At 37.3% G+C, this 26,691-nt stretch overlaps 1 protein-coding gene across 1 annotated transcript in view; it reads left to right on the top strand.

The window, feature by feature from the left end:
- The window catches only part of LOC133659655 (A disintegrin and metalloproteinase with thrombospondin motifs 16), a 107,098-nt gene that overhangs the window by 70,670 nt on the left and 9,737 nt on the right, over positions 1-26,691 (top strand). The window contains exons 14-18 of the mRNA XM_062062240.1: positions 2,082-2,212; positions 2,346-2,469; positions 4,097-4,341; positions 4,513-4,648; positions 8,459-8,585. Of these exons, the coding sequence (XP_061918224.1) occupies positions 2,082-2,212; positions 2,346-2,469; positions 4,097-4,341; positions 4,513-4,648; positions 8,459-8,585 (763 nt within the window). The remainder of the gene's footprint in view (positions 1-2,081; positions 2,213-2,345; positions 2,470-4,096; positions 4,342-4,512; positions 4,649-8,458; positions 8,586-26,691) is intronic.

Consider the following 26,691-nt stretch of genomic DNA (forward strand, 5'->3'; position numbering starts at 1 on the left):
CCGTATAAACAACTTTAACACTGTTAGAAATATACGCCACACTGTGAACCCACACCAAAAAAGAATGACAAACACATGTCGGGGGAACATCCGGACCGTAACACAACATAAACACAACAGAACAAATACCCAGAACCCTTTGCAGCACTAACTCTTCCGGGACGCTACAAGGTGTGTGTGTATCTTGTGACTGGGCCGGCACATTGTTAGAATGGATGAAAAGCGGACGTGACGACAGCTTGTAGAGGACGTTAAAGGCAGTTGTTAAAGGCTTTGTTCAGTTTTAAATTTTGGCCCACTCTGTATTTGAGTTTGACACCCCTGTCCCAGATGATTTGAATGGGTTGGTGTTAGAATTTTTCAAAATTGTTGAAACATGTTAACATAGTAACAGTTCTGATTTAAATAGGTATTTTGGAATTCCTGGGATTTCGGGAAAATGGGGAATTTGTACAAAAAGAAAAATTATAATGTTGTTGTCCCAATTAAGAATAATCTTTTGAAGGTGGAATGGTCAAAAAACAGTTGAAAAATGTAGATTGTGAAAACTTTCCAGGAAGAGGTAAAAATAGGGCTTTGGAAAATCAGGAATTCTGGGACTTATGGAGGTTAATTTGTGTCTTTAATACAAAAGCTTTTTTTTGACACTGAATGTATATGTAACTTAATTTTTTGTGTTTAAATTTTGTGAAATCAAATTATGCTGACAATTTTGTTGAAAATAACTTCAGTGTATAAAAATTCTCTGTAAAAAAAAATTCAGTGTCGAAAAAGTTGCTGCATCAAAATGCAAGACTCAGTTCCGGTAAATTAAGACAGAAGCAATCGATCCTGTCTCAGAACCAGCCAATGAGGTGTCAAATGTGAAGTCACCTGACATGGGTATTGCAAAACAGCATAATAAAAGCAGTTAACTGAGCTATCTTGGCATAGTACAACATAATTAACATTTCAATGCGGCCCGTTGGATATTTTCAAACTATAGAAATGATTCCAATTGTTAAAATTTTAGTGAAAAATAAAATGAGTGACACACCGTTTCTATGTAATGACATGCAGCTAAACTGACTGTGATACACAATGTGACCAGTGGTGCTGGATAATGATGTTCAGGTAAACATATCAGACATGTTTGGATGCTTTCATAGAGGGAGGAATATGTGTTTGGGCGTAAACTCATTGTGCACAAGACATAGTTTGGTCATTAATAGATAAACAACACACTACGGTGACCATAGAACAGTGATATTATATCGAATAAGTGGATGTTTTCATCCTTTTGCCTTTATTTCTCGCCATGTTTGTTGCATATTTGTTGCATTTGCTCAATTATAAAAGATGTCGATCAAGGAGGTGGTCTGCATTAGAGTAGCAATGGTCATATATTTTAATTATTCAGTGTTTTATTGTTCATAGTTAGTATTGTAAATCCCACATTCTGTATTTTCATGTACATTTGAGTGTCTTTTTCAGTAAAAAACTAAACAGACCATCTCAAAAACGGAATTAATTTAGTTATTTTGCTGAATTATATGACAGTTAAATAAAACCTCTGCCTTGTTATTAATTAATGTTTCGGCCTACTACGCTACTGTATATTAATATTGGTCATTATGGTGGTACTTGAATAGCCTAGTGTTCTTGAGGTGGTAGCTACTTGGTAAAAAAGTTTGAGAACCACTGGTTTGGATTGTACTTCGCCCAAAAAAGGTGGTTTGCGCTGCATATTTCACAACAGACAGAACAACATAGGTTAGAAACTGTAGGAGCATATGAGGTCATGAATATGTGGAGGGAAATGAGTGTCACCTTGGACACAGTATGTAGTACGGGCAAAAACCTAATTTATATAGGGCACTCTGCACCAGTTTTGCACTTGTTATCAATTGCGCACATAATCTTCGTAAATCACCCGCAACACGCCCACTAATAGGACAAACAATTTCAAAGTTTGCACACTGTTTAGCGCGTGGTATTTTGCTCTTAGTAGATCAGGCCCCATATGTGTATGAAGTATTGAACATTATAATTATAAATGATCAAAACATGTCTTAAGAGCTCAATTTCTCTCCTCCATGCAGATCAAGATATATGCAAGCTTTACTGCTTTGCTGAAGGTTATGATTTCTTCTTTGCCCTTGCAAGCAAAGTCAAGGATGGGACACTTTGTTCACAGGACAGTTCTAATGTCTGTATTGACGGCCTTTGTGAGGTAATAAGGTTTTATTTTAAATGCTAAGCACTTAAATTTGTCACAACATACTGTTTTTGCATGGTTAGAATGTCCAAATAAAAGGCACTTGTCTCTGGTGAACTCAAGGCAGTTGTCCTATTTTGTCACACAGAGAGTGGGCTGTGACCGCGTGCTGGGCTCCACGGCTGGACTCGATGTTTGCGGCGTGTGTAAAGGAGATAACTCCACCTGCAAGACCTACAAAGGGCAATATGCGAAGCAGCATCATTCTAACCGTAGGTCACTTTTAGTACATGGACAAATATATTATATATTTCTCAGAGCTGTAAAAATATTTTTCATTTGTCATACATTTATTTATTACATCAACATTTTGTGATTTTATGTTTTTATTGACCTCACAATTTTAAACAGATTTTAGTTAAGGTACTTTTTAGGGGCAAACTACATACAAATATACATACTCGGGGCATTGCATACATACAATAAATGCAACTTTATTAGACTATAATGTAGCCTGTAATAGCATCCAATTGATATTAAAAGTAGTAAATAATAGGGGTGCTCAAAAAAATCAATTCACATCCAAATCGCGATTTAAATTTTTTTAGATCCTAAATCGATTCATAATTTTCAAATGATTAAAAAACGGTCATATGATGATTTTTTTCCTACATTTTGAAACACTTCTTTGTGGCCTACGTAACATCTAATGGTGTTTTGTTTTTGTTTTTGGTTAAAATTTTGCATAGATTATGTTCTACAGACCATCTTAAAGCCGCTTTCTGACCGTCTCTTTAGGATGCAACGTTTTGTCGGTGGTCTTATTTACGCGCCTCCACTCCGCCATGTTGTACTTTTTAACGCCTCCATGTCGTGTCTACTGACAGATATGAAGTCAAATTACATGCTACTTTGTAAAAGAAATGGCAACAGCGGAAGATGCATGTGCATGTACTAGCCAGTCGGCCCCAGAATAAGATAGAGAAAAGGAAGGAACTTATTGACTACTACGTCTGACTACAATGGCGGACTTGCACAAACCTCTTCATGTAAAACTTTGCCGTATATGTAGATATCTGCTGATATCACCAATGGGAAAAATGGCACAAATCAAGAAAATTCCAAACGACTCCTTTGGAGAAGTATGAATGAAGCTGGGTTGAACTAAAATTTCTGGGACGTACGGAGATTGCAATTTACAAAAACAGGTACCAATAGGTAAGACAAATTGGTTTTGCATAACAGTTCCCGTAAAAAACATTATATATAATTATTGATACTGTTGCTTTTATTAAATGTTGGTTGTCATGTTTTAGTATAGTATTTAATAAGTATTGTACTTATGTCTTCTCAATTGCTTTGTACATTTATATCCAAAGTATTGTAAAGCTTGGATTGGGTAGGAGCTGGGGTTGCTCTATTTTCTTTTATTAGATTGATTAACAGATTGTGATTTTTTATAATTACAACTTTTTAAATATATCAATAAAAAAACATTTTTTTTAGGCCAACACTGTGCGCTTAAGTCGTACTTCAACCGCCAAGAGGAGCTTTTGAAACCTGTAACTTGTTTTGAAAATGTTTTAATATAATCGATATAACAAATATTATATTACGAGAATTGCGTTGAATCGTGAATCGATTTTGAATCAAATCGTCACCCAAACAATTTAGAATTTAATTGAATTGTGAGGTACCCAATGGTTCCCACCTCCAGGACAAAAAAAGGAAAAAAATAAATTATTTATTATTTATTGTAAAACAATAGGAAAAAAAAGTTTCTCAATCTATGTTTAATTTAATGTTTTTATATTACTGCAGTTCATATTATAATGTATGTTTACTGTATTTAATGTTGTCTATTCTACTGACAGTAACTAACTGTTTTGTTTTTATCAGAGTACTATGGTGTGGTCGTCATCCCAGCAGGTGCTCGAAGTATACGGATTCTAGAACTGAATACGTCAAGCTCTTACTTGGCTGTCAGGGACACCCGGAGGCGTTACTTCTTGAATGGACATTGGACGGTGGACTGGCCAGGCAGACATCCTATTGCGGGAGCAATTTTTGAATATAAGAGACCTTACAACAGACCAGAAAGCCTCATATCAGTTGGCCCCATTAATGAGACACTTGTTATAGAGGTACTTTTGATTGGTTTGATATATCTCTGCAAGTTTTAATGCATTATAAGTGCCTTTCTTAACAATTTTCAGCTGTTGTTATTATGTTCTTATTTTTTATTTTGTTTTAACACTGCATACATTTTTTGTACTTTTATCCCATTGGTGTCACTAGATGTTACTATATTTCAGATACTGTTGCAAGGAATGAACCCAGGGGTACTTTGGGAATACACCCTCAATAAAGCCGATGATGGAAGGAATCAAATAAAACACAATTATACTTGGGCCGTCATACGCTCCAAGTGCTCAGCATCATGTGCCGGAGGTATGTTTATTAATCTTCACCCTCACAAACTTCTTAATATGTAGTTTACAGCGCTAACTCAACTCATAAATATATTGAGTTACAAGCTGTGTCTTGGCTTTTTATTGTGCTTTCAATTTTAAGTACAAATTTAAGTTACAAGCCTTCCCACTGCTAGTTGGCGTACCAATTGTCAAAATGAAACCCTTTAGATCCGGTAAATACTGTATATGGTTTTACTCGCTAACAAAAACTCATAGTTAGAGATCGACATAACTTTGTACCCCACCCATTGGAACGAAGAAAGTGAGTGTGGAGGAGAGCAATTAAAAGAAGAAGTGAATGATAATTATTGGATTAATGACATTAATCAACAAAAACATAACCAGCTGTCTGGCCGACATAGCGATACAGTTCCAGTGTAGCACTAGTTTGCACCTTACAGAAGCATGGGCCAGTTTTTGTCCCAGCCAAGGATGTTAAAATAATATCTAAACCTCAGACATTTATCAGAGAAAATATGGAAAATTTGATAATGATGTATTTGGCGGAGAAGCAGCTCGAAGGAAATACTGTAGACATCCGTTATCCTAAGTATAAACGACCACGGTTCAGAGCGGCATTGATTGATTGATTGAGACTTTTATTAGTAGGTTGCACAGTGAAGTACATATTCCGTACAATTGACCACTAAATGGTAACACCCGAATAAGTTTTTCAACTTGTTTAAGTCGGGGTCCACTTAAATTGATTCATGATACAGATATATACTATCATATATACTATCATCATAATACAGTCATCACACAAGATAATCACATTGAATTATTTACATTATTTACAATCAGGAGTGTGGAGGGGGGGTGGGGTGGGGGGGTGGGGATATGGACATCAAGTAGTGGACATAGAGAGAGAGAGAGAGAGAGAGAGAGAGAGATCAGAAGGCACTTCTCGCATGAGCTCCCCGTTCCGATACAGAGCAGTCTGGTCACAGTACGGGTGAACTGCGGCTGTAGCTAAGGAGGTAAATATGAAACAACATGAAACCAACTTCACTGCGATCGGTCTCCAAGGTAAATACTTTGTAAAATGATTGTAGTTTTTTGTAGTACGTTAAATACAACTACGGTGCAGACAAAGACAGTATGATGAAAAATAACCTACCAGCTTTAACTATTTATTTGAACTACGTAATGTGGGTTAAAGACGAAGAGGACAGTTTGGAGATGAAGGAACAAACACAAAGTTCACTCAAGCTTCTGTGACCTCTAATAAGGTCTTTAACTGCAGCTTAATTGGAGAAGTCGCACTTCCCAACATTACTCTGAGTCCATTAGCTGCTCTTAGTTGTCTTATTGTTTACACACAGACTTACTCACAGCTCCACAGAGATTTGCACTAACAAGCAAGCACACACAGACTTACTCACAGCTCCACAGAGATTTGCACTAACAAGCAAGCACACACATGCATAGCTTGACCACTGGCTTTTGTTCTGTAGTGGCCCACTATTAAGATCACAGACTTGCACACAGAGAGCCACATGTAAAGCATGCTCTAATCACCTATGCCAAGTGATCTGTGGCAAAAGGTCACTGTGCAAAAGTGTGTATGTGTGCCATGTGTTTATTAGTCATACTACACATTTCTCTTTGTGTGTTTGTGCATGTGCACGTGCTTGCTTTTGTGAATGTGAACAAAGCACCCCAGTGTAAAGTTCCCATTAATTGACCCCAAAGGTTAAAGTTCCTCACCCTGGTCTGTTGCAGTCCATCCTAACCAGCTCCACCTCTTTTGTGTCCTGGTTGTAGACCACTCGATCGCGGCCTTTTGCTTTATTCAAGAGTGTGACTGACAAAGACTACGTTTACACTACAGGCCAACGTGGCCCGAATCTGATTTATTCTAAATCTGATTTTTTCCCCCTGACTGTTTACACTGCAAGTAAAATGTGGTCTTTATCAGACTCCAGTATAAACGCACTCAGGCCCCAATGTGGCCTCGACGCCACTTGCATGCGGAGTTTGATAACGTGAAAACAAAGTTCCGGTAAGTTGACCAGATACCTTAAATGAACAAGGAAGTTGATACGACTGCTACAAAATAAAATAAAAGTTGCCACACCTTAAAAAATAGTGGTTTTTTATGTGAAAATAAATTGAAGTAATGTAATGTATGAATTGTTATATATATATATATATATATATATATATATATATATATATATATATATATATATATATATATATATATATATATATATATATATATATATATATATATATATATATATATATATATATATATATATATATATATATATATATATATATATATATATACAGTATATATATATATATAAATATATACAGTATATATATATATATATATATATATTTATATATATATATATATATATATATATATATATATATATATATATATATATATATATATATATATATATATATACATATATATATATACTGTATATATTTATATATATATACATATATATATATATATATTTGGGAGGGTGTGTGTGTGTGGGAGGGTGGGGGGGGTGTTTGGTGGTAGCGGGGGGTGTATTTTGTAGTGTCCCGGAAGAGTTAGTGCTGCAAAGGGTTCTGGGTATTTGTTCTGTTGTGTTTATGTTGTGTTACGGTGCGGATGTTCTCCCGAAATGTGTTTGTCATTATTGTTTGGTGTAGATTCACAGTGTGGCGTATATTTCTAACAGTGTTAAAGTTGTTTATACGGTCACCCTCAGTGTAACCTGTATCGCTGTTGATCAAGTATACGTTGCATTCACGTGTGTGTGCGTACAGAAGCCGCACATATCTTGTGACTGGGCCAGCACTCGTTGGACTGGATGAAAAGCGGACGTGACAACAGCTCGTAGAGTACGTTAAAAGCAGTGCCTTTAAGGCAGGCCCCCAAGACTGTGGTCCGGGTGGACTACGAGATATAATGACTGATGAACACCTTCGTTCGATAATGAAGGTTGCCTCAGCTCAAAGCCTGAGCCCCGACATTAATGAACTAGCATCCAAGAAAAGATGGCAGGTATCTGGCTTGGGCACATCAGATTAGATCAGTGTGTTGCAAACTGAGCAGTTTAAAGTCCTGAATTGTTGGTTTATTCATTGTTATTTTATTTTCAAATGTATTAGCCTGTGGAAAAAGTTAATGAGAAGAAGGCTGAAAATAGAAAAGAGGCATTCCATTTTTATTTAAATTGTATTTGATATGCCATTGATATTTTTTTTAAATTATTATTATTATTTGACCTGGAACTCGATTTTGCATGTCACTATAAAGTTATACACAAGCCTTGCTTGTTCAATATTCAATGCAAAACTTGTTTGGGTCCCTATTAAAAGGTTAATTTGTTCAACCTTGGGCCGCAGCTTTGTTCAGTTTTAAATTTTGGCCCACTCTGTATTTGAGTTTGACACCCCTGGTTTAGACTATTTGGAGTGCAGTGCAAGCGGCCTCTCTGACCGTTATGGGACAAAAAGCAAACTAAGGATCAAGTTACAGACAAATCAAATCAATCAATATCAATACTGACATATCTGTGGTTGGAGAGGCAGGGCCGATCATCATGTTTCAGGAATGGCAATCTATTATTTTGTACGGAGCCCCTTTTGAGCATTAGAGGCTAATCATACCTTTGCGTTTATCATTTTCCAAATTGGACTTCGCTTTCCTGTTATACCTGTGCTTTAATTTGATAGCATTCCAGCATAAATTTTGGTAACTGCATCATTTTAATTTTGTGCAAGTTTATAGGACATATTTGATTATTGTTTATTATTCTTCACACAGGCCATATGGACACCAAGCCCGCATGTTACAAAAACATGCAAGTGCAAGTTAATACGTCATACTGTAATCCCAGATCAAGACCAGCTACAGGAGTGATGCCCTGCAACATCCAGCCATGCCCGGCCAGGTGAGTTTTTACATTATATGAGAAAAACGTGAAAAATGTGTTGTTTTGAAGGAGACAATACATTAAAAAAACTAGTTATTTTCTTTCAATCACACACTGACAATTGGCTCTGCATGATATCCATATCCAAACACAAGGCAGGTCAATATAAATTCAACAGGTGGAATGTTAGTCATTTTTACCTTTATCCTCTCTCACAGTGACATCCACCCTTGATTTGGTATTACAGTCTTTAGTTAACCTTACAGTATGTCCATGTTGTCTTACTTCTCCCACATACATTTGAACTGCTGCTGTGTAATTGGCCTACAATAGCCACACATCTGCACAATAGGTGCACACAAGGTCAAAAAGGAATGTTTATTGGTTGAACAAATTCTTCCAGACTACCGACAACCTCCTCATTATAAAGATAATATGTCAAGCAGAGATTCTCCACCCTTTCCCAGTCCAGTAAAGCACCTGTTGTATAATGACACAATCTTTCCTCTCACATAGTATAAAAAAATAATTTGTACTATAGCCAAAACATGCATGTGAGGAAAGGGAAATTTAACTGGATGTTATGTTTATGGCTTCATCCAGTTCAGTATGATACCTCACAAACTGTCAGGACTTGTTATAGCATGTGTTTGTTTTGAACAACAGAGTGAGGACGAAGTCACAACCCAAACTTATAACAAAACAAAAGTTCTATCAGGATCCACCGCAAAAAAAATTTTTATGTTGGATATGATGTTAATGAAAGGATGAGGCTAAACAAAATCCACTGCTAGGTTGATTAGTTACAGACCTGCCAACTCTTGCGGTGTATTCATAAGACTCCCGGATAATGCCCTTGTGTACCTACATCCCAACTGAAGTTACGAATCTCCCGGAATGTGATGTTTTTGTGTGGATATAAAATTAAAAATAAAACGAAAGAACACACACACCAAAACATTTACAACGATCTCATTTAAAGGGGTCACAGTATGTTGTTTTTCTGCATTTATATCACTTCCTTGTGGTCGACATTACATGTAATGATGGTTCTTTGGTAAAAACGTTGCATAATTATGTTTAACAGACCATCTTCAAGCCGCTTTCTGACCACCTCTTCAGGATGCGCCGTTTTGTGGGCGGTTTTATTTACGTGCCTCCACATTATCAGCCGTGTTATAGTTTTTAGCGCTTCCATTTGGAGTCTACTGACAGATATAAGTTCAAACTATATGCTACTTTGTATTAGAAATGGCAACAGCGGAGGATGCATGTACATATACGAGCCAGTCTGCCCCACAACAAGAGGATGGAGAAAAAGAAGGAACTTATTGACTACAGCGTCAGACTACAATGGCAGACTAGCGTGAAGCTATTCGGGTAAAACTTTACCATATATGGATATAGCCACGAACATCACCAATGGGAAAAACATCACAAGTACGTGAACATTCCAAACGGCTCATTTGGAGGAAGTATGAAGAAAGGCAAAATGATTTAATTAATCTCACCGCCGTGCCTCCATGGTTTGATTTCAAATTTTAAGGACTTATGCAGATCCTAAATATACCAAAACTAGGGACGCCAATAGGTAACAAAAAGTTGGTTTTGCGTAAAAGGCCCCGTTTAAATTGTATACTTTCCCTACCGCTTTCCTCGTGCTCATCCAATCAATTAGTTGTACCATATCTGAGTTACTGTGTAGAAATATGGGGAAACAACTACAAATGTGCGCTTCATTTACTAGCTGTGTTACAAAAAAGATCAATTAGAATAATACATAATGTTGGATATAGAGAACATACAAACCCTCTATTTATTAAATCATAATTATTGAAATTCAACGATTTGGTGCATTTACAAACAGCTAAAATGATGTATAAAGCACACTATAACCTGTGCAACAATTCTTCTCAATAAATGAGGAGAAATATAACCTTAGAGGAAAATCTAATTTAAAACATTTGTATGCTCGTACAACACTTAAAACCTTTAGTATATCAGTATGTGGAATTAAATTATGGAATGGATTAACCAAAGAAATCAAACAAAGCACCAATATGATTCAGTTTAAGAGACTGTTCAAACTACAAGTGTTCACACAGTACACAGAACAAGAATTATGATGAACATCTTGAACCTTTTTTTTTTTCCTATTTTTTTTTTATTGAGACAAAGATTATTTATGTGTATGCTTACTACGGTATATTATTTATTATTTATTTGTCTATCTATCTGTGTTGGCCCTGCGATGAGGTGGCGACTTGTCCAGGGTGTACCCCGCCTTCCGCCTGAATGCAGCTGAGATAGGCTCCAGCACCCCCCGCGACCCCCAAAGGGACAAGCGGTAGAAAATGGATGGATGGATGTTCACTGTTCTGTTACAGAGAACAATAAAATTGGATAAAATTGCTATGGTATGAAAAGGGGTAGGATTAAATAAGATCTGCTGTAATGAAACAACTGGAAATGTGTGATGCATTACATTGTATCGTATGCATGTTCGAAATAAATTGAAACTGAACTGAACAGTCAGGACGGATTCAGTGACTCTCAAACTGTCGGAAAATACAACGCTGAAGCAAGAATAAACAACAACAAAGTGCCCATTTCCTCCATACAATTTAAAAAAAATTTCCATTAATGCGAAAGAGTCTCCTGTTATGCGCATTTTGTCCAGCCAGAAAAAACGATGACTGGAACATAACACTTTTTTTTCATCAATATAGTGATACACTAGATGTGCAGTGGCTTGTACGATATTAAAATCATCGCATAGGAGTCGTCTCACAAATGAACACCTGCAAACCATCAATCCAAGAGTCCCAACAGCACAGAACCTTACCCCTAATATTAATAAAGTTGTTGCCAACTACCAAGCTTAGACAAAAGTGCATGGAAGGAGGTCTCCTGGATTGCAAACACCAAATTTTGGCAGCTCTATATTTATTTCAGAAAAAATCTATTTAAAAATGTGATAAAATCAAAAATTGTGCAAACAAGCCCTTCTGGAGTGCTGGATGACCACTTATTTGTTCAAGAATCAAAGTTTTCTTTTCTATTGCTAATAATTAAAGATTTAAGGACAAATTCATACAAAATGTCATGCACTGTATTGCACAATCTATTCATCAATATGTATGGTGCAAGAACAATAATCCATATTTGACCATGCTTATTGTTTTATACAAATGTATAACTAATATTAGCAAAAATACTTTATTTGTTCTAATCTACAAATATAGATGATGAGTGGGTCTGAAAGATAAGATGGTTTCGTCACTGTCTTTGGCATTCATATGCACATTACATATGTGCATAAAGACACAACGTGACTGGCAAATAGCCATACTTTTGTCAGTTTTTGCTCTGCACAGTATCATAAAGAGCCAGACTACAGGAGAAAATCAGTGAATGACACACCTGGGATAACGCTAATGGGAAAATAACTTGAAGTTATGTTTATGATTAACTTGTTTGGGGATATTGTTTTTCAAGACAGATGCATGACATTAAAAACAATTCTCAAGGTATTGCAAAATAGATTAATTACGGAAATAGTTGGTAATTAATGTATACAGTTTTTACTGTAGAATAGTTTGTGCAGCTGTGGTGCATGTTACTCCCTTCATGCATGCCAACCTGTTTGTTTTGCACGAGGACTCTAACACAGATATACAGTACAAGACATTTATGTTGAATCTTTTAACAGCTGTTTTTGAAGCATCAATTTCAATGGAGCCCAACTCGAAGTAGGTATTCCCATGTAGTCTTTTAGCTGTGGTATGAAATATCAGCCAAATACAGTACTTGCTAATAAAAGTAGACACAGTTGACAAGGCTGTTATAGGTTTGGAGGGATTTAACTGAGAAACTCAACTAATGTTAGTGCATATTTTCTGTAGATGTCTGGAAAGAGTCGTCAGCTACAATTGTATATCATGTTGTATCAAAAGTCAACCACTTTCAAAAGTTTGTTGGGACCTCGGATTTTGTAAATTAGTGTGAGAATGAAATAGGAAATAATTTGACAATATTTAAGCAGATTCATTTTTGGGACATTTTCCAAATAAATACATACTGTACTATAAAAACATGACATACACAAAGTGCAGACAATTTTTTAGGGTTCTGGGTAAGAGAACTTTGTATATATCTATGAATAATAACTACCCCCCAAAATGTAAATGCAAATGGGTTATACCTGTAAAGCGCTTTTCTACCTTCAAGGTACTCAAAGTGCTTTGACACTATTTCCACATTCACACACACATTCACACGCTGATGGTGGGAGCTGCCATGCAAGGCCCTAACCACGACCCATCAGGAGCAAGGGGGAAGTGTCTTGCTCAAGGACACAACGGACATGACAGGGTTGGTAGAAGGTGGGGATCGAACCAGGAACCCTCAGGTTGCTGGTACGGCCACTCTCTCAACTGCGCCACGCCAATGACATGCGTGGTTTTGAAGAACTTTTAAATAATATAGTATATACGTTTTACAATGTATCTACTATTAATATAGGATTTAGTTACGTCCTAATGCTGTAAGAGCGGCACTGGACATTGTTTTAACACCTTTGAGTTGTTAGCTCAGGGCTGAACTTAATTTTTGGAGATGTGTGGTCATTGGTTAGAGCCCAGGGCAGGACAGAGTGGATGACTTCAATGTTTGACCATATGATAACTGAGATAGTGCACAAAGAACGGAACACATTTTTGGCAGCAATTTTAATCTAAACTTAAGGTACTACTGCACTATAAAAGTAGTTGTTGCTTTTAGAATCTGATATTTAATATATATATATATATATATATATATATATATATATATATATATATATATATAAATATATATATATATATATATATATATATATATATGTATATGTATGTATGTATGTATGTATGTGTATATATATATACATATATATATATATATATATATATATATATATATATATATATATATATATATATATATATATATATATATATATATATATGTATATACAGTATATATATGTGTATATATGTGGGTGTGTGTGTGTGTGTGTATATATATTGTCCTCTGTATTAATGTAGGTCTAAAATGTCCATTCCTCCGAGGCTTTTTGCATTCAGTGCTTTGGATCAAATTAGGATTAAATCACCTGTTTTGAATCAGGTTGTTATGTCATGGTTTTACTTTATTGTTATCTCTAACTCACACACGCCCTGACCATTGTTTACTGTTTTGAAGAACTGAATGTGTTGTGAAGAACAGTTGTGTGCGTATATTTTCTAAATAGATTAAATTGACTAGACGAAACATAAGTCATTTCCAATGATAATGTCTGCTATGGGGCATAAGTCAAAGTTGAATTAAGGGTTTATATGAACATGATAAGTGCAGAGTGTATTGTAAATTAAATAAAATGACATTTTTAAGTTCAAATTTAAATTGCGTTTATGAGTGAAAAAGAGCACTAGTTGCTAACAATGCAATCTTTTTTTTGCACGTTTAACTACCAGACTACTCTGACACGGATGTTATTTGCATCAGATGTGGGATTTACAGGTATATAGCGAAAATGCAAGCAAGGAGATGTGTATGGTGTTATAGTTAACTTGCAATTGCATTTTGTATATCATGCTCTGGAATGTAAACCGAACTGAAACATGTCCCAGTGTCTCTTTGTTCATGTGAAAAACGTTTAAATCTATTCAACACCACTTTCCCAATGTTTATTAGCCCTGCTTGTGCATAAACTGACAGCTCAGGCAAATTACCAATGAAAATCTGCAAAATGATTATCTGCTGTTGACGATAGTCCATCTCTGCATGGTCATTCTCATCTAAGGCCGACAGGTATTTCACTTCAAATTGTAAATTGAATGAAGGTGGGATTATATCATTGAAAAGGGGATCTGATGTCCCCTCACCTGCAGACAATGATATCATTCAGTCTTCCAGTGTGAAATGCACACTGTGATACTAACACACACACACATACATACAGTATATAAGCAAGTATGGGGATTCCCATTCTGCAACCCACCTGATTGATGCTCCCAGTAGGAATCTAGACTGTGTCATTGAGACCAGAAGCAAGTTTTATATACTGTACAGACAATGTTAAAGTGACCTAGTTGTCTTCTATTTGTTTGCTTGTGAGGGTACCAAGGTTCTAACTAATACATATTGTGACTGGACTTAGTATTACTTTACCTTTTGCTAATGACTCTAGCCATTTGCTTTTTAGTCTGTAATTAGGTAAAGCAACATAGTCATAAGCTATTGTAAATACAGCTGAGTGACTATCAATCAATCAATCAATGTTTATTTATATAGCCCTAAATCACAAGTATCTCAAAGGGCTGTACAAGCCACAACGACATCCTCGGTACAGAGCCCACATACGGGCAAGGAAAACTCACCCCAGTGGGACGTCAATGTGAATGACTATGAGAAACCTTGGAGAGGACCGCATATGTGGGTAACCCCCCCCCCCCCCTCTAGGGGAGACCGAAAGCAATGGATGTCGAGTGGGTCTGACATAATATTGTGAAAGTCCAACACATCAGCGAGAGTCCAGTCCATAGTGGGGCAAGCAGGAACCATCCCGAGTGGAGACGGGTCAGCAGCGTAGAGATGTCCCCATCCGATGAACAGGCTAGCGGTCCACCCCGGGTTGGGAGCAGAGTAGAAAAGAAAAGAAAAGAAACGGCAGATCAACTGGTCTGAACAGGGAGTCTATTTAAAGGCTAGAGTATACAAATGAGTTTTAAGATGAGACTTAAATGCTTCTACTGAGGTAGCATCTCTAACTTTTACCGGGAGGGCATTCCATAGTATTGGAGCCCGAATAGAAAACGCTCTATAGCCCGCAGACTTTTTTGGGGCTCTGGGAATCACTAATAAGCCGGAGTTCTTTGAACGCAGATTTCTTGCCGGGACATATGGTACAATACAATCGTCAAGATAGGCAGGAGCTTGACCGTGTAGTATTTTATACGTAAGTAGTAAAACCTTAAAGTCGCATCTTAGGTGCACAGGAAGCCAGTGCAAGTGAGCCAGTACAGGCATAATATGATCAAACTTTCTTGTTTTTGTCAAAAGTCTAGCAGCCGCATTTTGTACCAACTGTAATCTTTTAATGCTAGACATAGGGAGGCCCGAAAATAAAACGTTACAGTAATCGAGACGAGATGTAACGAACGCATGGATAATGATCTCAGCATCGCTTGTGGACAAAATGGGACAAATTTTAGCGATATTACGGAGATGAAAGAAGGCCGTTTTAGTAACACTCTTAATGTGCGACTCAAACAAGAGAGTTGGGTCGAAGATAATACCCAGATTCTTTACAGAATCGCCTTGTTTAATTGTTTGGTTGTCAAATGTTAAGGTGGTATTTTTAAATAGATGTCGGTGTTGAGCAGGACCGATAATCAGCATTTCCGTTTTCTTAGCGTTGCAAAAAGTTAGCGGACATCCATTGTTTAATTTCATTAAGACACGCCTCCAGCTGACTACAATCCGGCGTGTTGGTCAGCTTTAGGGGCATGTAGAGTTGGGTGTCATCAGCATAACAGTGAAAGCTAACACCGTATTTGCGTATGATGTCACCTAGCGGCAGCATGTAAATACTAAAGAGTGCAGGGCCAAGAACCAAACCTGAGGAACTCTGCACGTTACCTTAACATAGTCCGAGGTCACATTGTTATGGGAGACACACTGCATCCTGTCAGTAAGATAAGAGTTAAACCAAGACAAGGCTAAGTCTGTCATCCCAATACGCGTTTTGATACGCTCTAATAGAATATTATGATCAACAGTATCGAAAGCGGCACTAAGATCAAGAAGCAGCAACATAGATGAAGCATCAGAATCCATCGTTAGCAATAGATCATTAGTCATTTTTGCGAGGGCTGTCTCCGTAGAGTGATTTGCCCTGAAACCGGATTGAAAAGGTTCACAGAGATTGTTAGACGCTAAGTGTTCATTTAGCTGCTGTGCTACAATTTTTTCGAGGATTTTCGAGATAAACGGAAGGTGGGACACCGGCCGGTAGTTTACCAGGAGATCAGGATCGAGGTTAGGTCTTTTGAGTAGAGGATGAATAACCGCTTTTTTGAATGCTAGGGGAACAGTGCCAGAGGAAAGTGATAAGTTTATAATATTTAATACTGATGGACCTAATAATACAAAAAGCTCCTTGATAAGTTTCCCAGGAATTGGGTCAAGTAAACATGTTGTTTGTTTTGTCCCATTTACACATTTTGACAATTCCTCCAATGTTATTTCATCAAAGAGAGAGAAACTATTTTGGAGGGCAGTGTCCGTCGTATATACAGTCGTATTTGTGTTAATAGAACCCAGTTGTAGCTGAGATGCATTGTCTTTAATCTCTTTTCTAATGACTTCAATTTTCTTATTAAAGAAATTCATAAAATCATCTGCTGTGTGGGTGGAGCTACTGGGAGGAGTCCCCTGTTGGGTTAGCGATGCTACTGTACTAAACAGAAATGTAGGATCATTTTTGTTGAGGTGGATGAGATTTGAGTAATATTTAGCTTTAGCTGAGGTAAGCATGCGTTTATAAGTTATTAAACTATCACACCATGCTTGATGGAAAACCTCAAGTTTAGTCGCACGCCATTTGCGTTCCAGCTTTCTACATGATAATTTCTGGGCTTTAGTTTCTTCTGTAAACCATGGGGTACGCCTTTTAGGGGCCCTTTTTAGCTTTAGCGGTGCTACAATATCAATGGTGTCGCGCAGGGCGTCGTTAAAGCTGTTAGTGAGGTTATCAATAGAGCCCACATAATTTGGGAATGGTGCCATTACCGAAGGCAGTAGGTCAGTAAGAGTCGTCGTTGTGGCAGCATTAATGTTGCGGGTGCTATAGTAGTTATTATTATTATTATTAGTTTGTTGACAATGAGTCAGAACTTCGAATTTTATAAGGTAATGGTCGGACATTACTTTAGTGTACGGGAGTATCGTAACTTTAGAGGTGGTGACACCCCTGACAAGCACTAGATCTATCGTATTACCGTTGCGATGCGTGGGTTCATTTATTATTTGTGTAAGACCACAGCTATCAATTATAGTCTGGAGCGCCATGCATGGAGGGTCCGATGGGGTATTCATATGGATATTAAAGTCCCCCATTATGATTATATTGTCGGCGTGCGTCACTAGATCGGCAACAAACTCTGAGAATTCACTGATGAAGTCCGAATAGGGCCCAGTGGGGCGGTAGATAACAGCCAGGTGGAGAGGCAGCGGTGTGACAAACCTCAAAGTGAGCACCTCAAACGAGTTATATTTATTATTTAGGTTAGGTGTAAGATTATAGTTTTCATTGTATATTAGTGCGACACCCCCTCCCCTTTTAAGAGGTCTGGCAACATGTGTATTGGTATAGCCAGGAGGAGATGCTTCATTTAGCGCAAAAAAATCGTCTGGTTTGAGCCAGGTCTCGGCGAGACCAACGACGTCAAGTTTGTTGTCTCTAATGACTTCATTAACTAATAACGTTTTGGAAGATAATGATATTATGTTTAAAAAGCCCATATTATAGGTAGTGGGCTGTTTTGAGGATTGTTTGTTGAAATTATCCGAAGTAGCAATATTAATAATGTTGCGTTTATTATGCGTATTGCACTTTAAATAGTTTCGACCATATCTAGGAATTGATACGACGGGGATATTCAGATTGTTTGCTTGATGTTGCGATAAACTGAACGCATCATAGTTAGCTACCTCAGTACAATGTATGTCTGCCTCTGACATGGTCACAAAAGAAAAAACATTATGTGAGTTGTGTTTTATTCTAAGAGAATTGCTATGTGTGCAGGGATTATCCAGCCTGACGCCGGCTAGTTCTAGTTTAAATGGCTTCTTACCCGGAGACTCCACGTTTCTTTGGTTAGCTTTTCTCTTTGTTGTTAGCCCAGCTCGGCATCCCCGCTTCTGCTTCCGCTCGCACCGCCTATGTCGTCTCCATTGGCGGTCACCGCTAGCACTTGACTCCGCTGCTACAAAGGCCGCTCGATGTAGCCCACGAAGTATTCCCATGCTAGCGAGGAGGTCCACCGTACATGCATCTTTCAGTCTATAACGACCCGATCCATCCACATCCAGAATTGTCTGTCGGTCATATGTGATCACAGAGTGTTCACGCTTTGAGCCAGCCATGAAATTGACAGAAATGACGGGTGTTTTTTGCCAAATCGCTCTACACTCCCAAGAGCATTAGTGAGCCGCAGCATTTCTCATGCGCCGCCATTTTGTCAAGCTAAGAACTGAAGTGTGGTGGAATATAGTCTGTAAGGAAGTTATATGACCACTACAAGCCAAGTTAACACCTTACAGGAAATGATTTAACCACTAAAATATTTATGGAAAAATACAAAAAAAAAAATCCAGGATTGAGTTTACAAGTAAGAGTAACTAATTAAGTGTAACATGTCCAAATATGTCTTGGCTCTGGAAAGATATGATGGGGCTCTAAATTTAATCAGCATTTTAGATGGTCTTCATTGGTGCTCTAAAATATTATGTCTCAGCCAAAGACTATAATGTAGTCATCATGTGTGCATGATATTGATCACACTACGAGGTTTGCATTGTTTAGATACACTCGCCGCATCATTAGACACTTTTGCCATTGGTACAGTGAAGTCGCTTACATAGCATTTGCAAAAAGTGAGTAAAAACATCAAAAGCAAAACAAATGTGTTTAGAAGTACAATACAAACAAACTTTATTCTGTCACTGTTATTTTTTTCTTAGTTTTACAGTGATTCCCTTGTTTACCGTCGGTAATTGGTTCCAGACATGACCGCGATTAATTAATTTCCGCCAAGTAGGAATCATTGATTTTCATATCTAAAGTATAAAAACCTGTTTACAACCTACTAAATTTGTTTGCATTATACGAGCCCTCTTGACCATAAATAACACCCTTTAGTCACCTTTACACTCTTTTAATCCAATATATTAATGCTGCCTGAGGCTGAGCCAATAAGTGGCCATGATACTGAAAAGCGTGCTGTGATTGGTTTAGTCTCCTCTAGTGGCTAATACTGTAGTATTAATTGTTCTACTTTTTTTTTTTCAATCAATCAATCAAAATTTACCTATACAGCCCTAAATCATGAGTGTCTCAAAGGGCTGCACAAGCCACAACGACATCCTCAGCTCAGATTTTTAGCAATTTGTATCCTTGAAAATGCTTAAATTAGGCCAAAGAATTGTGATATATGCCTATTTAATAAGGGACAACCGTATGTCACAAAATGTATATCCGGCTGCAAGTGCTTTTAGATATGGGTATAAGGCATAAATAAGCATTAATTTCTATGTAGCAACTGAATAAAAATAAATAGGGATATCTAGCTCAACTTTAATGGGTCACAGAACAAGATTTAGGCATATAAACTATATTGCAGTGATAGAAAAACCTGCTCCTCATGTGACATGATTTTGACCCAGTAAGCAATTATTTGGGTCTAAGAATTTTAAGACCGTACAGCTTGCAACACATTTGTTAAGAGGCTTAACAAAATATGAAGTAATAAAAGCCATATGAGATGATGTTTGGTTCTAGTAGAGATGAATGCAGACGTGAAGGTTTAGGTTACAGTCAAAAAGCTCTGAGTTTGGGTTGTTTTAACTTGCTCTGAAGCCAGCCAGCCATGAATACATGTCTAACACTTTAGCAAGTTAAGCCTGAGGGTCATACTACTTACAGTGTGTCAGGTGTCAATGATAAAAGGAGACTGACAAAGTCTGGTGGTTACAGTTATGGATTATCATTCTTGTCTCTGCTCTACCATTTTTCTTTACATTTTCACAAGATTATTTTTCGGTGTCGAGGAAAGAAAGTGTGGGTTGAGTTGAGGTTCTGTGTCTGAGTTTGTGTCTTTCCCACAGTCAGAAAACATTTAAATGAAGATGCAACATTATCCGTAGGTGTGAATGTGAGTGTCGATAGGCCAGTTCTCTAAAAACATGGATGGACGAACTTGGAAGGATAGCTAAAGCAAAGTAGCTGATAAAAAAAAATCGGTTATTCCAGTCCCTTTTTTCTATTGTATCATTTGGCTCTGACCATCAAGGATCACTGCCAGTTTGGAATTATTTGTTCAGTTTTACCACTAAATTACCTTTTTTGTATAACCCCCACATTGGTAGCAGTACTGGAGCGATAATTGTTGGGAAATATCTGAGAGTTCTGCTGCCTGCTTGAAAGGCAGCAACTTGTACTACACCAGTACCCAATCACAATCCATCCATTCTTTTTCTACCACGTGTCCCCTATCGGGGCCAAAAAATTTAATTAAAATCTTCATCTCCTGAACTATATTTGGAATTATTTTTCTTTTAAAAATTAGCCGGAAATTAGCCTGCTCAGTGGCCTTGTGGTTAGAGGATCCACCCTGAGATCGGTAGGTTGTGAGTTCAAACCCCGGCTGGGTCATACCAAAGACTATAAAAATGGGACCCATTGCCTCCCTGCTTGGCACTCAGCATCAATGGTTGGAATTGGGGGTTAAATCACCAAAAATGTTTCCCGAGAGTGGCCACAGCTGCTGCTCACTGCTCCCCTCACCTCCCAGGTGGTGGAACAAGGGGATGGGTCAAATGCAGAGGATAATTTCACCACATCTAGTGTGTGTGTGACTATCAGTGGTATTTTAACTTTAACTTTAAATTACAGCTGCAGAAATGATAGTCCCGACACAATGTCACAGGCTTGTTAGTGATTTTGCGGCAGCTTTTTAAAAATATTGTGGCAAAAGTTATGTTTTCAGGGTTTATTTTTTCATTAAAATGCCATCCCCTTGCAATTTTATGAATGTATAACGTTTCAAAAAACGCAGGTTTTCAACATATCGAACAAAATGTGCATCCTAAATTAAACATTTGTGAACATTGACAGAAATGTATAAATCCCCCCCCCCCCCCCCCCCCCCCGGATCTCGTGGGATGTGTGTTATTTGAAGAAGTTCTTCCCCAAAAATTGTAAAATGCAGTCTTCTCTAGGTGTTTTTTGTCTTAAACCGGGAATATACTCTCGCGTCACGTAACTCGTGTAAGCGACACATCTTGCTATTCCCCCTGCAGACCTTCTCGCAGACCTTAACCAAAAAAAATCTAGCTTGGCGTCAGCGGTGACACAGACTGCAGAGCTGTGATTGATCAGCTTGTAACTACATAATTACATTTTAGAAGAAATAAATATGTGTACATATATGGCGTAGTGGGTAGAGCGGTCGTGCCAGAAACCTGAGGGTTGCAGGTTTGCTCCCCGCCTCTTGCTATCCAAAATCACTGCTGTTGTGTCCTTGGGCAGGACACTTCACCCTTGCTCCCAGTGCCGCTCACACTGGTGAATGAATGATGAATGATAGGTGGTGGTCGGAGGGTCCGTAGGCGCGAACTGGAAGCCACGCTTCCGTCAGTCTACCCCAGGGCAGCTGTGGCTATGAAAGTAGCTTACCACCACAAGGTGTGAATAAATGATGGGTTCTCACTTCTGTGAAGTACTTTGAGTGTCTAGAAAAGCGCTATATAAATCTAATCGATTAATATAATAACTGCACCAGACTTTAAAGTAGTACTGCACTTTTTTGGGAATGTCGCCTATCATTCCCAATCCTTATATAAGACACATATGTTTTTCTTCTTTTGATGCATTCTAAATATCAAATAAATGCGATCAAAAGTCTGCCTAAAATGGAGCCTATGGGAGTCGCTCTATTCTGCCTATAAAAGCCCTTAAAAAACATCCAAACACCTCCATTAGGGTTTTATATAGACTATGTAATTATATATGTAATGTAGTAACAGGCACATTTATAATAACATTTTATATTTATGTATTTTGATCATTTCATACGCAGAGCATTAATTTCAAAAGTGTATCACAATGTTTGCTTTTTTTTCCACTACATCACTGATTATTACTCACTGCAGACTTTATGAGGGCCAACAAACATAATAAAACATCACCTAGTCTGTTGTCATTAGGATGCCGACTGATAGAATCTTGTTAAATTCCCGTTTTAGATGAAAAATGACAAAGAAAAGGGGAGTGGAGCCAAGCGTCTTTTCATGTCATTCTTGCCCATTCTGGGTCTAAATAGGCTGTCAAAGTGTACCAACATGTCGGATTACATCCTCATCCTTCTACTATCCAGACGATAGCTCTCCAATCAGCTAAACAGACTCAATAACTCCATCGTAATATTTTAGTGAATTTACGAAACTGAAACGATACAAAAAGAATGCCATTGTAAGTTAATAATACTAGCACAGACATTTGTAAATGTGTTAGCATATTCACTAATGCTAACGACGCTAGCTTAATTAGATTACAAACATGCATGAAATAACTCCAAGAGACATCGCACATGGGACGGTGTAGTAATGATGAATGAAGAACCCTTTCGAGCATGAACAGTGAACAGTTGTGCTTCCGGTTCAAGGCACTAAACAGAAAACACATGTTCAACACGCAGCACTTGCAGTGAGCGCCCAAATAGCATAGCACATAGCACAAACAATAACACACTTTTTCAGTGTCTTGGCCAGTGTAATATGAACGATTTGTTGTGTACAAAATATTATGGCCGTTAGCGAAAAAAAATCCATAAATTAGCCACACCCATTTAAGAAGCCGCAGGGTTCTAATCATTGGAAAAAAATGGCGCTTTATAGTCCGGAAAATACAGTAGTTCCAGCTCAAACATTCAAGTGAGTGTCGCTTCAGACGCTATTGTTTACTACAACCACTTCTACACACAGAAAGCGCTCCCTCTCAAGAAGCTAGTCAACAAGAGTTGTGGTTATTCATGCAGGAAAACACTGCCCTTTAGGGTTCATGCGGGAAAACACTGCCCTTTAGGGTTTTGGGAGAGAATTGCAAGTCATTCACCAGCCCCCACGGAAGACCTTTAAACAAACTAAGATGCCGTCAGAGGGGATCAAGCTACATGGCGCGAGAGTATATTCCAGGTTTTATTGTCTGATACCTGCTGTGTCGTCCACAAGTTGCACACCTTATTGTGCACAATTTGTGGTTGAACGTTGATCGTAAACTTTCGTATGTAGTTTATTTGCACTTTTAGTGAGAACATTGGGTAACTGTTAAAAGCAATCGATAGCGGTGAATTTTGTTGGAAATATAACAGTAATAATAAATGAATGAAAAAAAATCTTTAGATTTTACTCCAAAAAACTGGCAACTCAGTCCAGTCTTTTTCTTTTTTTTTTTTTTTTTTTACAGAATATTACTGTTGATGGAATGGAAAAACAGTAACATTGTTTATTACAGTAAAATTCATGCAACAGAGCTGCCAGTTGTTTACCTTAAAATCTACGGTTGTCGTTTTTAATGGTGCAACAATGTATATGGAAAAACAGTGCCAAAGTTGTTTGGATGGTAGAAATAGCAGCTCAGTCACCAAAATGTGTGTGTGTGTGTGTATATATATATATATATATATATATATATATATATATATATATATATATATATATATATATATATATATATATATATATATATATATATATATATATATATATATATATATATATATATATATATACACACAGTACACAGTACAGGCCAAAAGTTTGGACACACCTTCTCATTCAATGCGTTTTCTTTATTTGTATGACTATTTACATTGTAGATTGTCACTGAAGTCATCAAAACTATGAATGAACACATGTGGAGTTATGTTCTTAACAAAAAAAGGTGAAATAACTGAAAACATGTTTTATATTCTAGTTTTTTCAAAATAGCCACCCTTTGCTCACCTGAAATGGTTTTCACTTAACAGGTGTGCTTGAAGCTCATCGAGAGAATGCCAAGAGTGTGCAAAGCAGTAATCAGAACAAAGGGTGGCTATTTTGAAGAAACTAGAATATAAAACATGTTTTGAGTTATTTCAAATGTTTTTGTTGAGTACATAACTCCACATGTGTTCATTCATAGTTTTGATGCCTTCAGTGACAATCTACAATGTAAATAGTCATGAAAATAAAGAATACGCGGTGAATGAGGAGAAGGTGTGTCCAAACTTTTGACCTGTACTGTATACTTGCATTGAAATCATAAGTCAAACAGATATTTAAGTATTTATTTATATTTTAACAAAAAGTGTTTTGGAATGTATTACAATATAAATGTTGTTGCATTATTAGATACAATCAAAGTTTAAAAGATATGCATTGCATGCAGCACATGTATTTTTTTTAATGTCAAAATGGAATGATATACTGTACATTTGGTAAGAAAATATAAAGTACTTTATTAACCGATATTATTTGTAGGCTTTCGCGGGCCACATGAAATGATGTGGGAGGCCAGATCTAGTCACCGAGCTTTGAGTTTGACAGAGGTGGGTTTGACAGTTACCTTGCATTTAAGTGTTGCTTGGACAAATTCGACTGGCAAAAATGTCGATGATTAGCCAAAATGTGCATGGAAATTGCGGGGATTGGACAAAGTTGCAAGGCTGCACATAATTCGTCGGAAATGTTTGAATTTGCCTGATTTTGTGTGAATTGGCGAGATCGCATCATCACAAAATCTTGGAGGCACTAGTGATAAAAGTAATTTACAAGCCAGGCTAGTACTACATAGATACTTTCTCAATCGTATCCTTATATTTGACATACATAATGTGGGAGTAATGTGTCTTTGATTGTCACTGTATGCATTACTGTACATACACATTGCCAGAGTAGCATTATCTAGCTCAGGGGTGTCAAACTCATTTTAGATCGGGGGCCACATGGAGAAAAATCTACTCCCAAGTGGGCCGGACTGGTAAAACCACGGCACGATAACTTAAAAATAAAGACAACTTTAGATTGTTTTCTTTGTTTAAAAATAGAACTAGCACATTCTGAAATAATACAAATCATAATTTTGTTGTTTTTTTTACACTTACATGTTGCGGTTAATAGTATTCTATCTTTATTTGTCGTTATTTATATTTTCTGCATAAATTCTGTGATAATGTTCAGTCAACTCATTAGTGTTAGTTTTCAATCTATTGAGATAAAAAATTATATCAAAATCAAATTACAGGATGTTATTTATGTAGTTTGCTAATTTTCCTCGACTGACGTACCAACATCATGAGGTTTATTTCTTACAAATGTAGCTCGGTTGGTAGAGTGGCCGTGCCAGCAACTTGAGGGTTCCAGGATCGATCCCCGCTTCCGCCAACCTAGTTACTGCTGTTGTGTCCTTGTGCAAGACACTTTACCCACCTGCTCCCAGTGCCACCCACACTGGTTTAAATGTAACTTAGATATTGGGTTACACTATGTAAAAGCGCTTTGAGTCACAAGAGAAAAGCGCTATATAAATATAATTTACTTCACACTTCACTTCACATATATAGCATCATCTACAAAGATACATTGTATAAAACCTGTTCATGGGCCTGATCCGGCCCACGGGCTGTACGTTTGACACCCCTGATCTAGTTCATTCTCTTGAGCGGCACATACAAACACAGCCATGTGTTCCGACATGGATGTTTTGAATGTAACAATGTATTCCCGCCAATGAAAATCAGCAATCGTCAGTGTTTAGACGGGAAGTATAACACAACCAAACATTTTACAAAAACCTCAACTTTGAGGCCGTTTTTCTAAAGTTTGAGTTTTCATTCTCCTTAATGATTGCAAAACAATATACGTATACTTTTTATTCAGAATGATTTTGTGAATGCGATATCATTTTGTGACACATACCCACTATTGCCAATCACGGCTTCATCAGATGAACAAAATCCACCAATGTCATTAATTCTCCCTTCATGAGGCTACAGTGTTTTGATTTCATTCAGGAGAACCTTTGTCACTAAAACATGGGTCAGCAACCCGTGGCTCTTTAGTGCCGCCTTAGTGGCTCCCTGGAGCATTTTTGAAAAAAGGATGGAAAATGGAAAAAGATGGGGGGAAAAATAATTGTTTTGTTTTAGTATGTTTTTTGTTTGAGGACAAACATGACAAAAACCTTCCCAATTGTTAGAAAGCCCACTGTTTTAATATGTTTGTATGTATACTGATGAGAGTATGTTGGCGGTTCTTGAACTCA

The sequence above is a fragment of the Entelurus aequoreus genome, linkage group LG11 (assembly GCF_033978785.1).
Source record: "Entelurus aequoreus isolate RoL-2023_Sb linkage group LG11, RoL_Eaeq_v1.1, whole genome shotgun sequence".
Classification (NCBI taxonomy): domain Eukaryota; kingdom Metazoa; phylum Chordata; class Actinopteri; order Syngnathiformes; family Syngnathidae; genus Entelurus; species Entelurus aequoreus.